This window comes from Photinus pyralis, unplaced genomic scaffold (genome assembly GCF_008802855.1).
Source record: "Photinus pyralis isolate 1611_PpyrPB1 unplaced genomic scaffold, Ppyr1.3 Ppyr1.4_LG7, whole genome shotgun sequence".
Taxonomy (NCBI): Eukaryota; Metazoa; Arthropoda; class Insecta; order Coleoptera; family Lampyridae; genus Photinus; species Photinus pyralis.
In genome coordinates, this window is record NW_022170738.1 from 33,112,105 (window position 1) to 33,129,923 (window position 17,819).

The 17,819-nt window shown below is 38.1% G+C and overlaps 2 protein-coding genes across 3 annotated transcripts; both read right to left on the minus strand.

Annotated features, from left to right (window-relative positions):
• Nucleotides 1–5,473: 5,473 nt before the first annotated feature.
• Nucleotides 5,474–10,352, minus strand: LOC116176284 (superoxide dismutase [Cu-Zn]-like). 2 transcript variants are annotated; one of them, XM_031494775.1, is made up of 5 exons: nucleotides 10,072–10,090; nucleotides 9,917–9,962; nucleotides 6,099–6,183; nucleotides 5,854–6,045; nucleotides 5,474–5,804 (listed from the first exon to the last, which is right to left on the minus strand). In XM_031494775.1, exons 1-5 carry the CDS (start codon nucleotides 10,073–10,075, stop codon nucleotides 5,550–5,552), a joined length of 582 nt encoding a protein of 193 aa, XP_031350635.1. In that variant the 5' UTR covers nucleotides 10,076–10,090; the 3' UTR covers nucleotides 5,474–5,549. The 2 variants fall into 2 exon arrangements, with proteins under 2 accessions (XP_031350635.1, XP_031350636.1); XM_031494776.1 differs by lacking the exons at nucleotides 9,917–9,962; nucleotides 10,072–10,090 and adding an exon at nucleotides 10,174–10,352.
• A 3,870-nt stretch (nucleotides 10,353–14,222) lies between these two features.
• On the minus strand, nucleotides 14,223–15,303 carry LOC116176565 (superoxide dismutase [Cu-Zn]-like). The gene is made up of 3 exons (XM_031495193.1): nucleotides 14,857–15,303; nucleotides 14,591–14,812; nucleotides 14,223–14,545 (listed from the first exon to the last, which is right to left on the minus strand). Exons 1-3 carry the CDS (start codon nucleotides 15,004–15,006, stop codon nucleotides 14,288–14,290), a joined length of 630 nt encoding a protein of 209 aa, XP_031351053.1. The 5' UTR covers nucleotides 15,007–15,303; the 3' UTR covers nucleotides 14,223–14,287.
• Between the last annotated feature and the right edge of the window lie 2,516 nt (nucleotides 15,304–17,819).

Below are 17,819 nucleotides of genomic sequence, written 5' to 3' on the forward strand. Positions count from 1 at the left end.
AGGTAAATTCGGAAACACGTCTTTTAATCCGGCTCATATTCAATAGGACTGATCCTTGAACTCGTAGAAATCGATTGGCGAAGGTTTGGCATAGCCGTTTCTCTTTTCGTTATCGAGTTAGATTAGGAACAGACGGACGGACAGACGCACAGACAAAACCATTAAATAAAGGGAATTTCTTTCGAAAAATTACCCTTAAAAGCATATGAGCGCAATGAAACTAATCTAATAAATATAATATAATATAATAAAAAATACAACGTTTAATTTTGGAGAAATCGTCAACTTTATTTTTTTATATAGCCCGCAAAAAAGTGTACACTGTATCTTTGAATATATTTATATTCAAAGACTGTATTGAGTATTTTTATTACGAATACAACGATGTAAAGTACAAAAAAACAAGAGCTTGAAACCCTGTTGGTTTCAACAAAATGGTGCACCCGCGCACAACACCCTAATCGTCTGAAAATAATTATCGGGAAAATTTTCCATTTTCCCAAGAAATTTTTTTCGCGCAATTAGGGCGTTGTGCGCGGGTGCGCCATCCTGTTGAAATCAACAGTTCCTAACTTTTGTTTTTTTTGTGAGCCGTCCATCGTTGTATTCGTAATAAGAAATGCTACGGAATACAGTATGTACTTTTTTTACGGGCCATATAAAAAATAAAGTTGATGATGATTTCTCCGAAAAGAAACGTTATACTGAAAATCTTTCAACACTGTCTTGTAGAGTTCAAATTGTGGCAATGAGAAATTGCTTTTATATTTTTTTATCTGGTGAAATAAGATAAAAAAATCGAAAACTACACATTTCAGCTTGTCTGGCGGATCTTCTATGGTTTCGGAGATCCCCACGATAGAATAGTGTATAAAGTATTGGGATTAGAATAATTCACTTTTCATCTGTCATTACTACTCATGTCTTCAGACTATCTATAATATTTGTTAAACCCCCTCGATCTAGAAAAGTACTGCGCATCCTGCATCTTCAACAAGCTCCGACGTCCCAGCCACATTCTCTGTCCGTCTGTTCGTTAGTACGTCTTTCTATGTCGCAAACACTCCAGTTTTCGAAATAATCTACTTCGTCCTTTTTGAGTGCAACACCTTATGGCTTTGACGTTTGGGTACCCCAACCTACCAATTACCTGGATTTTGTGAGCAAAAAGTCCTCTTTCGTTATTTATTGTGCTCCCTTTGCGTTCCTGCAGCAAAGCAAAGAATGTCATGACAACTCTATACTGATTTTCTATAATATTTAACTCTTCTGCGTCCTCAACTACTCTTCCATAGTTTAAACCCTCCTTTGTTTACTTCCATCAATGCCAAGAAGAAGCATATCACAACAAACCTCTACTCATTTTCCCATTTAACCCTCAACTCAGTCTCCCTTTGTTCCTTCTTGCGCTACCAAAACCAAGGATAGTAGTCACAGCAGACTTAGTCTCTTAGACTCCACCATTTTACCCCTCCCGCGCCCTGAACTATTCTTTCGCCCTTTAGATCTCTTAGAACCTTCTACTGATTCTCCATCCAATTTCTGGGCCCTCGACTGCGCTCTCATTTATTTTTTACGAACTTTAAAATCATCTTTCGCTACCCCTTGCGCCACGAATACCAATCATCTGCAAGAAGCAGAGATGGAAATTACCTTAGATCAGTTTCGAGCATTCTGCCGGCTACCTTCTACAGGGGCACCTCTAAAAAGCATTATACGGGTCACTCTGTAATTGGGCGTAAGCCTGTTGAGGGTCTAGATTGTCTAGAACAGGGGTCGGCGACCTGCGGCTCGCGAGCCGCATGCGGCTCTTTTCATGTAATTTCTCCGAATTTATCTAAACAAAGTAGTTTATTTGTTCGAAATTCGCCTATTTAATTAATCTTATTTGTTTACGAAATCAAAAGTACACTTGCAGCAAATCTAATTTGTGACACTTGTTTACTTTCTGGTATTCTTTTGTTTTTTTATTACAGCAGCCTACTCCGATGTATAAACACGTAATTAATTAATGAGTAGGTACTTTTTTTGTGAAAAATATTGAATAACATAAAAACTGCGGGTTTAAGCACAGAGCACCCCTTATAAACATTGAAGAGAACACAAAAGACAATCAAATAGCAAAATAAAATAGTGGTAGTTCCATTTGAAAAAAAATAGTTATAGCACTTTGAACAAATGGCATTGAAACAAGTAAAAATATGCAGGATGTTCTATTTAAACAGTTCAGTTATTTATTGACATCGTAAACATGGGACACCCTGTACATTCAAAAATAATTTCTGTAGATCCGCAACCACCAATATTTGTTACCAGGTATCAGCTATGTAGGAAAAACCGATGCACTGTTGCAGGGCCCTGTATATAGCCAAATACTATAATATTGAATCAACAATTTTTTGTGGCTCTTTAAAAACTAAGAAATTTTGTAAATTGTAATTTTTGGCTCTTCCGTTTCAATAGGTTGACGACCCCTGGTCTAAAACAATAGGGACAATAAATACATAAATAAATAAATAAATCAATACCATGTCACTAGTGTGTTGTTGGGCTTCATGCAATAATTACGCGCTAACTTGTACCTACGTTATCAACTTTGTTAAACAGCTAGCGAGTCCGAAAATTTGACTTATTTTGCTATTGTTTTGAACGTAGGTACCGTTATTCTTATAGACAAGTTGTCGAACTCGTCCATTATTTATAAAGACTTCAGTAGTAAAATGGCTATATGGAACTATTATAGAGAATATTCTAAAAATCCAGATAGACATGGAGGAACCACCAGTGATAAGAAACGAGGGCGGATGTGACGCATTCTTTCCGGGAAATACTATGTTTTTTGTGCGAGGATGTTCGGTTAACCACACAAAATTGCTTTATATCCCAATACATTTAAAATTATGCGGGATCCCGCAAATACCGGGATCCCGCGGGATTAACATCTAACGATCCCGCAAATACCGGGATCGAAATATTGCTGCGGGATTGCATTCCCTAAATCTGACCGTTTCAGACTGTGTCTACGAATGTCGAGCGAGCCGAAGGCGAGTTCGGCATAAATTCGGCTCGGCCTCTTATAGTCTTTGAATGTATCGCCCTATAATTTAGCCTTTAGACAATGCTCGGCATTGGTACAGCCTTTTATCAAATGACAATAAGAAATTCGAGCAGACAAAATCTGACCTGGAAGACAATGCCTACCAATGGCGAGCGAGCCGAGGGCGAGTTCGGTATAAATTCAGCTCACTCTCTTCTAGTCTTAAAGATATCGTCTTATAATCTTAGACAATATACAACGTATTATGCAGAACTCGCCTTCGCCTCGTTCGGCATTGGTGTAGCCGTTTATCAAATGAAAAACAACAAACAAAGTATACAATTATTATCATTAGTTCACTATCACTACAATAATAAGAAATAGCCAATAGAAATAAAGATATGGTTTTGTTGGTTAGCGACGCACAATTACCATTGCTTCTATTGACCGTTTCTTAATGATCTAATGATAGTGAATTCATGTTAATGATTGTATAAACCCACCATAAGACCTACGAATGCTCGGCATAAATTCGACTCGGCCTCTTCTAGTCTCTCAAAGATATCGTCCTATAATCTTAGACAATGTATGTTTTATAAATATAGAAAGCACGAGTTTGATAACTTTTGTTGTTTTGTAAGGTTTTGTAACATCATCGTAATGAGTTTTTATTATTTTCATTAGCACTTTGCATAATTTAGTATAATTTAGCTGGTCTGTCGACCGTAGTATTTGTGAATAAGAAGTCTCACGCCAACTCCTGCTACATGCAATTAACTGTTGGGCAATTAAATATTATTATTATTATTATTATGGTCGGTGTTTCTTGTGAGAACTCAGGTCTAGCCTGGTTAACTAATCGCACGGATTAAAATCAAGTAACGATCAGTGTCTGTGTCTGTGTCTGGTGAAGTTATGTAGGGTCCTAAAAAAAATAAATAAATAAAAATCACACATGGGCACAATAAGCCAACGCTATCAGGAAAGAGGAAAACAAAACAAAACAAAAATCATTATAATAATTCCTGTAATTTTATTAAATGGAGTTTATTGTGTAAGTGTTTCTTTGGCTTTGGTTGAATACGAGTGGGTTGTGATAACGTGGTGTTCTTCGGTGAGGATGGAGTTTTGTGTTTTTTAACTGTGCTAGGACGTGTAACTTTATTGGGTGGACCTGTCTTTGTGGTACATGTTGCCTTACTTGTATTTATGGTGTTCTTGAGGTTGTATTTGTGTTATTGCTTGGGTTATTGGTGGAGGTATTACTGTATTTTGTGAGCTAGTAGTGCTGTTTAGGTTTTTGCGTTTGGGTTGAGTACGAGTGGGTTGTGATAACGTGGTGTGTTTCTGTGAAGAAGGAGTTATGTGTTTTTAACTGTGCTAGGGCGTGTAACTTTATTGGGTGGACCTGTCTTTGTAGTGCATGTTGCGTTACTTGTATTTATGGTGTTTCTTTGTTCTTGAGGTTGTATCTGTGTTGTTGCTTGGGTTATTGGTGGAGACATTACAGTATTTTGTGAGCCTGTAGTGCTTTTAAGGTTGTTGCGTTTCGGTTGAATACGAGTGGGTTGTTTCTGAGAAAGAGGAGTATTGTGTTATTATTATTATTATTATTATTATTATTAATTAACAATCAATTGTTATTTTCAAAATAACGGGACGACAACAATATGCACCGCATAATATTTTGGAATGTCTTCGTTAATACGAAAAACAATCAATTTTATCTCTACCTAAATACAAAAATATTAGGGGGGAAACAAACCATTTTTTTCAAAACGTTAAGGAAATACGCCTGCAAAATCCCAAATTCCTTTATCCATAACCATACCACATAGAATGATGGAACTAATGGTTTTTTAGGCTCCTGGTCATTGTCGGTTTTTTTTTAATTTCTCAAAAAGTTTGGATTCTTTATTGTTATGATCGAAGAAATCTAGTAGTAAAATATACAAAAACGTAGAGGTACCTATATTAGTTCAGTGGTTGCTGAGAAAGAAGTTATAAAGCCCTTTGGAAACGTAAGTCCGAAACGAAATTTGGTTTGATTCAAAACAGGTACCATTATTGTTGGCTTTCGCCAATTCACGACCCAGTAATTATGAAATAATGTCCCCATTAAATGCTTTGACCATAATATCGACATATAAACAATTTGTTGTTATATAATTTCAAAATGCTGACTATTAACTAGGTTACAATGTGTAGGTAACCTTCTGCAACACAATTACGTTTGCAAATTTGAGCTGGGGTGTTGGACACATGGAGCATTTGGAAGAATAAAGTCTGAAGGTCAATTTCCTTTCCATTTCGTTCTGGGTTTCCCCTCTTATTCTTCGACCATGACCTGGTCTTCTACAACTACATTTAGGTAAGGTTAAGATACATCAGCGATTCCGACAATTATCTATACGGGAAAAAACCAAATCACCATCATATTGTTTCAACTTTTGGAGATTTATTACTAACAACTTATCAAAATCTAATGGAGAAAGTACACAAGAGAAAGTATTTACAAGATTCCAATAACTCCGCAGCCGAGCCGCCCTCCGGCGTTACCAGTTTTGAGCGATTCCTCGTTTCCACCCTTGCCCAAATCGTCTTCGCCCTGGTGTATGACAAGGGCTCGTCCAATTATGCACCGTTCTCCACCTAAACTAATGAGGCCGTCGGTGAAATCAATGCGGGCGACGCCGTCGGGCCCGGCGACGACGTTTCCTAAATCGCCAACGTGACGATCTTGTGCCGAAGGCGCCCCATGGTTTTTCTGTTATTAATGCAATTAACACAATATCGCGCGCAATGAGCGTACTTACCTTGTAAGGATTAAAATGGGGTCCAGCGGAAGTGCATCCGTTCGACAAATCCCCTTTGTCGTGGATGTGAAAACCGTGTTTTCCTGGTGACAAACCACTGATTTCCCCCTGAATTAGAACTGTCGCGCCCTGCTGAGTAAACGTGACGGTACCCGAAACTGTATCGCCCTGTATCTTGACGGTCGCCTTCGACTGAGAAAATGCAAAATTAAAACGGGAACGGCCTTAATAACGACGGCACTTACTACTCCTCCAGCGCGAACGATTGCGAACAACGCGCACAAAACGAAAATGCGGAACATCGCAGCGGTGAAAGTGAGATTGTTAACACTAAAAAGCAAGCTGATTATTTGACTTGCAGAACTCCTCAAATGTCTCTTTATATGATGACGTGCGGGTCTTCAAGTACAACCAGTCGCAGGTTGTTTACGTACTAGCAGAGGTGTGGGTTTCGCAAAACGAACGAAATTATCGAATTAGTTCCCACATATGATAAGCGTATCGCATATATGCTCATTTGCTCAAGGCGCTCATAATAACTTTTTAAATTAATAACATGCTTATCTCTAGATTAACTACTGAAAATAGATAATGCTGTTTAAGAAACATCCCCCAAAATCACTTTCAAAGGGGATTCACATAAAATAATTTATTTCGAAATTAGCAATGCTGTGGTAGACAACCAAACATACAACAATCAATCAAAATTGGTTAAAACGCGCAGGTTTAAATTTTGTAACTCAATTTCGCTGCGTAAACGGTTGAACGCATTATTTTGGACTATCAAATACTTACATAATTTTCTTCCATTTGTCTCTCTGTTTACTTAGCCCCCGGAAAGCTAACTTTATTGTTTTATAGAGATAATTTATAAGTTAGGATCTCTTACAAAAACAAAAAATTACCTACTTAATGTTATAACATTATCTTGAAAGTCTTCGTAAAGAAGAAGAAGAAGTCTATTGGCATTTTTTTAGAAAAATGGGGCTTCCTAAATGTACTACTATTGCGAGGACTGACATGGTTTTGTTGGAGAAAGATGCTTCTTTGTCTAATTTTTACAATATGCGATATGCTTGTCTTTGCTAGAAGCATCTGTGGTCAAAATTTCAAAAAAATATCTCCATAAATAAGGAGGATGGCATTGCGCAGCGCAAATTAACGTCAAGATTTTTCTTTGTTGAGGTGCCAGAATGCAAAAAGAACCAACTAAATATTTTGAAAACTGTAGGAGTAGTTAAGGCCTCGGACGGACAGATGGAGAAAGTGGCAATAATAGCGCCTTTCTAACGGGCGATCAAAAATGAGTTGCTGTCGAGTCGCCTTTGGAAGTTTAAGACGATTTTCCATGTAAACAAAAATTCCAAAGGCGACTCGACAGCACCTCATTTTTGATCGCATAGTACATGAGTTGGAAAATGTGCTAAAAAATTGAAGGTTTCATATACAATGCGATAAAAAAAGAGTCACCTTTGGAATTTTTGTCTACATGAAAAATCGTACTTAAGTTGAACTTCCAAAGGCGACTCGATGTGAATCCTTTTTTGATCGCCCGTTATTTAGTCCTCACTCCAACCTTGTGTGAGAACGGGGAAAGAATATTTCTACTACCGAAAGCGCACTGCGTGCAGTAAGAGTCAGCTAATCAAAAGCACCTCTCCGCTTCTAGCGCCACCTGTGCATATCCGATACTGTGTCTTGTTTAGACCATCTTTCCACCCTTTGAGAGTACCCGCCTCCGACACTCCGTTCTGCCATTGAATAAAAATTTTTTTATTCAATGGTTCTACAGATATTTGTACTGAAAGTGTTGAAATCACCAGTAGATATGTCCCGTTACAGACGTCTCACTTGCCTTTTATGAGTAAGCACCCTGTTCTGACAGTTTGTTTTAAGGTATTCGCTTAGAGTGACGTCCCCAATAAATATGTCTCGCCTAGGCGATTAATTTTGCCTTTGTGAGTACTCTCCTCCGAAAAACTGTTTTCGAGCGATTGGTTTTTAAAGTTTTGACATCACCAATGGATATATTTCTTCCAGACGCCCTAATCTTTTTTTTTTCCTCCGACAATCCGCTCTTGAGGTATAAGGATAACCGATCCGATACGGGTAGGTAGAAATGAATTCCTTTTAAACCTTTCATTAGAGTACCATGAAGGATAAAACCAGCCCCCCCCCCTCCCTCTCTCCCAACAGCGTCTTATGATACGGCGTCAGAAAGAAGGGCGGTAGTTGGTAGCAAAGACTCTTTGTTGGTAGTTAACATGTCCTTTTGTTGAGACCTTTGATTACATTACAATATCATGAAAGATAAAATTCATTTCTCACCCCCCCCCCCCTCTTTAGTTATAGTTTGAACAAACCAATTTACTTCCATGAGACCTTTTATTGGAATGCGATGAAGAGTAAAACGCATGTCCCTCATTTTCAAAAGTTTTACTTGACACCACATAAAGGCATGCATACGGGGGGGGGGGCGTAAAACAACAAAATATGGCACACTTTCAAGGTATAGGTGTGTATGCAAAATCTGAAACCAACTGGTTGTCGCATGTAAAAGTTATGCACGTTTTACTTTCAAAAAGAGTATCTCATAGGGGGAATTAAGACAACAAAATTTTGATGGCCGTCTGGAACACCCTTGCTCTAAAAGTAGTTCAACACGGCAGACGTGGGTCCGGACGGAAGGGCGGTCAAAACGCAAAAAAATAGCACTTTTATTTCTGTAAAAAAAGCGCTAAAAGGGTTATCGGTTTTGGCGCCGTTGTCACGAGTGTGTGTATCATGTTTCCGTTGTTGTTTTCACAAAACAAAAATGTGCAATTGTTTGCGTTTTGTCCGTCCATCTGTCTGTTGAACTTATGCCTATGCCTTGACGGTGTACCAGACGACCATCAAATTGCGCTGTGGGAAGGGGTGGTGGCGATTTTGCATAAGCATGTCTTTAGTGGCGCCAAGTAAAATGATTGAAAATGGTGGGGGGGGGGGGGGCACGTTCTAACCTTGATGGTTATTCTAAATGAAAAGACCATTGGAATGAATTGGTATGTACAAACTACAACTGTCTCACGCGACTCCTTTTCAAGATCACTGGCTGACGGGCAGGCCGGGGGGGGGGGGGGGGCGTTAATTTGATCCTTCATATTTTCTACCAACCACCGCACTTCTTTCTGAGACCTTATTAAAAGAGGGGGAATTGGGGGGGGGGCTGATTTATCCTTCATGGTACTCTAATGAAAGGTCTCAACGAGAGGAATTAATTTCTACCGACCATAGTCCTCCTCCTCGACCCTTTATCGTGTTCGGATATATTTCCTTATATCTCAATAACAGATTGTCCGAGAGGGGGTACTCACAAAGGGCGATTGGCATGATGATCTCGAAAAAGATATTGTAACGAAATTTCTAGAACACTATCAAAGCGCCATCAAGCCGGTCAAGTCATCGGCGATAAGGAATAATAGCGGATGTTACTCATACTTTCTGTGATTTTTAGATTTAACGAGAAGGTTTATTGCTTGCCATATAAGTAAATTGAATTCTGTTTAGTCTCAGTCTTAACAGGATTTCGAAGTGATCAATAAATAAATATGCGCCAGTATTTTTACGAACATGCATATCGAAATAGGTGATTATTCATTATTCAATCACACATATCGGTTGAGTAGCTTTTTAAATATAAACTACTGAAGTCCTATAGTAGAACCATTCAATTATTCAATGGTAGAACTGGTAAAACTCTCCCCACTGACATTACTGTCCGCTTACGGTGTCTTTAGTGCGACAGAAATTTGGATTTGACGAATTGGAGATTTCTGTTATCGGTCGAGTGCGGTCACAAGATCTAAAAGCCGTGACAGGAAATCCCCATAAACAGAAAAGACCCCACTCTTAAAATCATCCAACAACATATTACCCAAATCTCTGTCGCACTAACGGCACCTTTAGGGATTAGTCTGACACTTGAGTATGTTACGAAACGTTTTACTTTCATAAGTAGATAATTAACAGTAATTCGTTCGTTTTCCAAAATCCCACTGATAAAAAATAGCTTGCTTCATACCTGTAAACAACTATAAACCAGTAACAACTTGTGACAGCACTTGTATCTGCAAACGATCTATCATTTGAAAACGTATTTCGTATATGTTACATATGTGCAGAGTATACTTTATTACGGTTGGATTAAAAAAATCGTAACGCCACTGGTTATCTTACCCATGGATCAATAAAACTAATTATCACAAATTTAATTTAGCGAGTAAACATTATTTACTCACCCAAATACGCAATAAGAAAATAAATATGAATGGGACTCACCTTTAAAACTTGCGAAACTAAAGCAAACTTTTCCCACTTACCTACCGGTACCGTTACATACATAAACAATTTATTAATTGGTACCCAGAGTAGGTTCCACCTCTCAAAATGAAGATCAAGGTCTGTTTTTATGGCTTTACAGTTAAATGCACAGGGGCGGATGAACAGAATAAACAATTACTACGACTTATTCAAGTCCAACTTTATTGCGAAAAATGTCTATTAGCTTAATGATAAGGACATATTGTATTTTTCCATCTTTTATTTGACTGGTAATAAACTTAAACGCTGTTTCGTAGGAGAAAGTAACGCACGCGTTGTTGTACAGAAGTGTAGAATGTGTTGTATACCGACCAACAATTCAGGGGCGAGATTTTACTCCGATAACAAATTCTGTACAAAAGATAACAAGCTAGGCATCAGATTAGGCTAGAGCATTGCTTAAATTTATTCCTATCTGCTTTCGACACTTACGTAGAACTTTTTCCTCCAGCATGTAATGTACTATCATAGTGTAAGAATAGAGGTAATATACACCATGCAAGGTGAGCCATTAATAGAATAAATAAATAAATAAACAGCATTGTCATATGTTCTGAACGTCACTTTATATCGTGCTTCGCGTGACATTTGAAATAGGAATGACAGATGTCATTAGAATGCACATTCATCTTTTTCACTTTATCTTTAAAAAGGGAGTATTATGGAAGTATTAGAACGATACAAATTACACCATGGACCATTGGACCTTCTGGTCGCTTCTATATCGCGAATTCAAATTGTTATATGGACCACGATTGTAATGCCAAGACGTGAAGCCGCGAGTCTCTTGAATCTCTCTCAACTAACCCCTTCTACACTCTGAATAGATTAGTTCGAACCTATAAAATGGCGGATGGTTAATCCCGACAGCCATGTCTAATTGTTTATTGGTTAATGTATTTTGCTACTACCAATCCCAAATGACTTTAAAGTCGTTAATCAATCCGACGTAACTCAAACAACTGCAGATCATGCAGTTCTCAACTCGGTGGTTGTATCGCACTGAGCTAAGAAATGTAATATTATTTTGTAGTGTGCTCAGTCCCCATGTTCTACGTTAATTTCACAACACGGAAATTAAGTAAACCCGGCAACGTTTAAAAATGGGCCCCCGAACGATGTTTCTCTACAAAAATAACACAAGATCCCACTTAAATTTGAAAGGAGACACGTGATAAAAAGGCAGTGCCACCTTACGTTAGTTGTAAACAACGCTATGACCTGAAGTACACTAGGGAAGGAACGTAAAATAAAACACTGAAATTGTGAAAAGTTTGTATAATAATGGTCGTTATTATTAGGATTGTGAAAGCCCAGATATTTAGTTGATGTACATTAATGTAAACCAAGCCCAAATGTGCCGTTACTCTCGCAAAAGTAACTACCAAGGGTAAAAAGAGTACGACGAAGAAAAACCTCGCAGTTTGATTAATACAGTTCGAAAGTTAGTTGACAAAATAATTTGTGAAATTATCAAGTTTCAGTAGTGGTTAACAAATATAGTAAATGCATATACACCTAGTTGGTTACACCCAAGATTATAACACATTTTGGGAACAATGGGTCAGGTAAGCAGGTACCTAAATTCTGAGAAAGGGTGAAGGGTACAGGATGTGACTCATCTTTGGTGTAATAAAGTCCTTTTGTTAAGGGAAAAGTGGAAAATTACATGGCCTTGTAGGCAAATTGGCAAGATAACTTGCCCCTCGTTCGAATGTCGAAGACAATCACGGAATTAGGTGTCGTAGCTCAATTTGATTACAGTTTTTTGCCACCCCCGGGACTGCTTCATTCACGGAGAAAATGTTAGTTACAAACAACAAGTATGTGCACACACAAAGAACTCAGTAATTTCCACATATTAAAATAAAATGATCAAAATTTATATGAATGTTACTTCTGGTCAACATCGTGTAATCAAAACATAAACATATAAATTAAGCAAGCCTTACACCAAAAACGATTACACACAAGAGGATAACGGTATCAAATATGTGATTCTGCATTAAGGTTAAATCAAGTCAATTTCAAAAACAAAGATTGAAACTCACAAAAATATAAAATGGAGGCAAAGGAGTGTCACCGGGGAGAGCAGTGGTCTACTTACTGCTTACTTTCCGAAACCTCCATGCATCACGAGCATATGTAAGGTGTTCCCCTAGCGATCAGGAGATCAGAATGAGAATTTTGTAATCGCAGGAGAAAAATTCGTAGCCTCCTTTTATTTAAATTTACTGTGAATAAAATGCCACAACGATCTAGCTTATAAATTCGTAACATTTTTAGTGCATTCTTTTAATGTAGAACAGACCGTTGACCTCTACTTCTGCCAGAGTCGACCCCCCTCCCCCGCACAAAATGTTTAATTAATACTATACCCCTAACATTATTCCTAGGAAGAGGATTTTTAGGAGCTCTAAGAGGATGTTAATTTCTAGAATTTCAAAAAAATCTGCTCTAAGACAATTTCCTAAATTTGCAGTAAAGTCATGTACAGAAATTTTTAAATTAATAACCCATATATCACTGAACTATAATTAAACTGGAACGCGCACTGTCGGTCTCTGCCATAGAAAGGTAGCGCGCCGAGAGAGATAGTGCAAGGGAAAATGACATATTACTAGTGAGGAAATATTCAAGTACGAAGCCCCCTTGGGGCCGAGTACTTTACTCTCCGAGTGAAGTAATGTTATTTTTCGGATGAGTGTTGTATTAAATTTTATCCGAAAGTGTATTTTAAGATAAAATTTTCATATAGAACTTTTGATTAGAATCAATCTGCCAGTGATGACAGGAGTCATTATAGACATGAAATTTCATTTCAAATGGAAATGGAAATCTGGGGCGTAGCCCTTTTTTCCCTTATCTGAAGTGGCTTTTGCATTTTGCCCGTATGCAATATATTATTAATTACAATAATAAAATGCCGATATCTAAAACAATAACAATGATATATATCTCAAACTGTAAAAACGTCTAAGCTTCGAGGATGTCTCAAGGGGCCTTATTGTTCTTATCCCGCGTCGAAAAGCACGATCTTCATGCGCTTGTGCCTCATCGGTTGGTCTTCTCATATGTACCCAGTTCCTTTACCAGCTGGCTTTGGTGGTCTCGTAGGCTGCCGAAGGTCTTCACCGCCATCCAGGTTCAGGTTTTCGATTCTTTGAATAGTCCTTCGAATACCATTCGTAGTTGTAGTATTGGTAGATTATTTTTGAGTTGCTGCTCCACTCATGCTAGTTACGCTTTTTAATACTATTAATCAGCATAACTAGCATTCGTGACAGCACCTCAAAAATTATCGGCAATACTTCGACTACTCATGGTATTATATATGAATATTTTCCTATTAATGAGAATTAGTGTAGTAGCGCACTTGAGTGACAATTTATCTATGGGAACGTTATTAAAAGAAAACTAGGATTAATTAGAAATGAATTTTCCCAAAAGTGATTATTGTGAACACTTTACGTTCATCCTTCCTTTCCTCTGCTTTCGGAGAATGTTATTGATTTGAAATTTTGGAAAAAGTCCATGTTTTAAGCTGATCTTTACTGTGAATGTGGACTTTGGTAAAAAATTCATTATGGTAATGACTCCTGTGCAACAAAATATCTTTCTATTTTCGGTTAGTTTTTACTGGACATCTGAAATTTCGGATTGGACATTTCGGTAAAAGATCTTCAGCTTAGAATGTGATGTTGCCGCGAAATTAAAATAGATTCACGTTCCTTGTCAATCCCTCAAGATCACAGATTGTGTTAGTAGGAAATATGGCAATTAACTATTGCATAACTACAACAATTGCCGATTATTGAGCGGAATTCGGCGATCTGGTCACACCCCGTGAATGTGATCTGTTTTTGATTCAAGCAAACTTTCAAACTAAATTAGAAATTAGAATCCTTGAAATTGTAAGTGAACATAATAAAATAACCCACAATTTCGTCAGCTACAACCTTCAATCCTTCTCATTATTGACAAGTTAAAATTTGACAGAAACAACATTCAAGTAAAAAACACGGATTTTAATATAACAAACTTATGTACAATTAAATGATCGTTAAGAGAGCTACGTGTAGGCAATTACGGCACAGGCTATTGGTTTCCCAGAGTTTCCCGTTGACACACTTTCGGCAGTCCCACCGCGACCCAGATCATCTTCATTCTCCGCTATCACGAGTGCCCTTCCAACAACACTCCTGCCACCACCAACCAGCGACAGTAGAGAATCAACAAACTCGACTTCCACACTTCCATCATCTTTCGCCTCGATGTTTCCCAGATCGCCCACATGTCTTAGGGAGTCCCTTCGGTCACCGTGCTGTAACTGAAAAATGGCTCAAAAAAAAGGGCCGAAGCAAGGCAAACTTACCAAGAAGGGGTTGAAGTGATTGCCTAGTTTCTCGCAGCCGTGCCGAAGATCGCCCGATTGGTATATGTGGAAACCGTGTTTTCCAGGTTTCAACCCCGTTATGTTTCCTCTAACCAGCACGGGACCGACCGGTGGTTGCCTTTGCGTGAACGTGATTTCACCCTTCACGCTGCTCTCCCCCTCGCCTTGGAGAACCGCAACGGCTCCAATAATATTCACATTCTACAAAATTGGTCAAACGGAAGCAATAACTCTGGCAAACTTACGTAAACGTACGGCTCTTGGTACACTTCGTATAGATCACTCTGGATGTTGGGAATCCCAGGGTAGCTCTTGATGTACAGCGGACGTCCAGGATAAAGATCGCTCAACGCCCAATGGACGTGCAAAATTACAACAATCGACAATTTCCACATTTTCGCTTCGCGTGACACATACGACTGATGAAATTGTGAAATCACCTCAATATATAAACAGGCAGGATCGGGATCTCAACGGTTTTCGATGACACACGCTACTAAAAATCCGCCGCCGAAAGTGACACTTTTACAAACGCCCCGAATTGGGAGAGGGTTGTACGTATATAATTTATGCTGATTAATTACTCCGACATATGTTTACAGCAATTACACCTTTCATAAACATTGTGAGTAGTGTCCTTGCGGGATGTCGTAATTTTATTAATTTATGTTATTATAGGCGAATTGAACACATGCACGCTTCTGGAATTGGGACCACTTAATTTTGTTCTAATGAGGTATTATTCCTTCTTCTTCAGTTTCCGAGGCCGTTGCCTAATTCTCCACCGTGCGATGAGGTGAGAAATCGAGTCGGCTGGACAATGATATCCATGGCGAGACCCAAGACGCTCGGTTTACGCCCTTGATACGTAAATAACGATTAAGTAATTACGGGAACGGTACAAGGCTGGTTTGCTATTTATTATCTTATTGAAAAAAAAGTAGAGAGCGAAATGTATACAAAGTTCAGTGCGTTTCTCACAGGAAGAGACTTTGATATCTGCGCCATGTTAATTAGGTAACGATGGCGAAGGCCGAAATTGTGCTCTGTGTTGTAACTCTGGCATTACTAATTAATGATATTGTCAGTTGAATTATTCCGCTTTTGCCTCACTTTCCCCCAGAACACCAAAAGCCCTGGCCCCAGAAGGAGGTCTTCTAACAATTCTGATTTCAATTATTCATCTCAGTCATAACAAACTTGGGATGAGCTCAAAAGAAGAATATACGAAACATCGTGACCCGTTATCATGTCATCATACTCCAAGGCTAATATTAATTAAGATGCGGAAACGATATATCCATAAAGCCTCTTCGTGTTAATTAAATGATCAAAATGTACCTGTTTTTGCTTTTTAAGTGAGTCACCTACACAAGGTTGTTGACTGTTAAGATGACTTCAGCAAGTGCGCAACGAACAACAATAAATGGAAGATTGAAGACATTGAAACTCTATCGCTATAGGTCTAAAATGTGGTTCCATAAAACGATGACCTTTTGCACCCATATCAATGACAGTATGAATTACACTCCGGCGATGGATACTTAATATTTGTCAAAAAGATTATGTTAATTGACCAATAGTGACTACCTACCAATTTAACGATTCTATTGCTAAAAGAATCAAATACATAATTACACTAGATAGTGTTATTTTTAGTGCATCAACGCATCTTATAGTTAAACAAGCAGAATGGAACACGTTCGTTGTAGTAATAATTTCATATGCGAATATTTCATAAACATAGTGTAGCACTCACAAAGGGAAAGTGAAAGGTCTTAACCAAAAGTACACGCTGGTAGGGTTAAAACTCCCAATGCGGATATATTTTCTATTTTATAGAAATGGTGCATTTCCGCCCCAACGTGGGCACAAAGTGCGACTAATTAATTTCCAATTCAAAATTTTGATTATTTCGCGTCAAAGCAAGGAACGTTTAGGTCCTGTACGCACGCCCGGATTTTAAAAGTACGGCGGCGGCGCCGCTGCGTGAATGCGTATCTTTAAAAACCGAACGTGTGCAACGGGCCTTAACCGTACATTTGAAAATAAAATATAATTCCGGTAGGGTAGGGTAGTTTTCGTCGTTAAGTAAATTAGCGCGGAATTCATCAAGGGCGAAGGTCAGTGTTTTTCGGTTATAATAAAACTTCAACTTAGAAAATTCGAGTGCGAACAATAGTTCAATTGTTAATTAATTGTTAATAATATAAATTGAAAGCAAGTTCCGCGAGTTTCCAGTAGAATCAATTAATATCTAAAAGCGGATTAAGAGGCTGTGTTATTTATAACCACAGAAAACGAATTATTGATGCAACTAGAGAACGTTTTCATCGCATAAATTGGAGTCGTATTCGGTCAGGGACAGATTAATTAAGCGCACTGAGTCAATTTCCGCTGCAAAAAAAGTACATCTGTCGCCATTAGTGTACAAAAGGGGATTAAACTTGATTGTTCGAAAGAGTAACTCCGAAAACAGTACAGAAGCTCGCATTTGAAAAAGTATAACCGAAAAAACGTACTTTTTGCGAATAAATAGTGTTCACACTCGTTTCTAAAGCCCATTAATGACCAAACGTTCGCGGTTCTCACACGCTTGCAATCCATGAACAGAGAAATTAACTGTTCTAATAAACTACACACTAGAACCTTTAATTTCTCTAACGATTTTTTACCGTCGGAAGGTTCTAATCTCCAGCTTCAGAATTTCTTCTCGGTATCATTTGTAAGGAGGCGGTTCCGACCTTATTATGGTTTCACCAGCTTTAGCTACGAGACAATTCTGAGGTACCGTGATAACCATTTATTTATTATGTCAATTGAGTGGTTAAATATCTATAAGAAGTCATAATTTATGACTGCTTAAAGTGTTTGTAGAATTAGTTTGTTTTGCAAGTATTTTTATCGTTTCTGAACGCATGAAAATTGGTTTTGATAAAAACATTTGTTTCTAAACTTCATTTGTTCCAAGTTTAACGTAGGAAATCTCAAAATTCATGGATCTATCATGATTATTTATAATGGAAATTGTCCATAACAAAACGTTCTTTATATTGTATTATAATGTAATTTATTAATTCATTTCAACCATCTGTGTATGCAAAGCATGCTGTAACGGGAACCCGTTGTCAGATTCTATTTGGTTCGAATTGTACTAATTGAGATTATATGTTGTATTTCGTGGTATGTGCTTCTGGAATGTACCAGT

Excerpts from the sequence above, each read along its gene's own strand:
- LOC116176284 (XM_031494775.1), bottom strand. Across the intron at positions 6,184-9,916 it reads TGGTTTATAGTTGTTTACAG|TGTTAACAATCTCACTTTCA; the intron begins GTATGAAGCAAG and ends CTTGCTTTTTAG. Across the intron at positions 6,046-6,098 it reads TCGTTCGCGCTGGAGGAGTA|TCGAAGGCGACCGTCAAGAT; the intron begins GTAAGTGCCGTC and ends GCATTTTCTCAG.
- LOC116176565 (XM_031495193.1), bottom strand. The coding sequence starts at position 15,006 with ATGTGGAAATTGTCGATTGTTGTAATTTTGCACGTCCATTGGGCGTTG. Across the intron at positions 14,813-14,856 it reads ACCAAGAGCCGTACGTTTAC|AATGTGAATATTATTGGAGC; the intron begins GTAAGTTTGCCA and ends CCAATTTTGTAG. Across the intron at positions 14,546-14,590 it reads ATCACTTCAACCCCTTCTTG|TTACAGCACGGTGACCGAAG; the intron begins GTAAGTTTGCCT and ends GCCATTTTTCAG.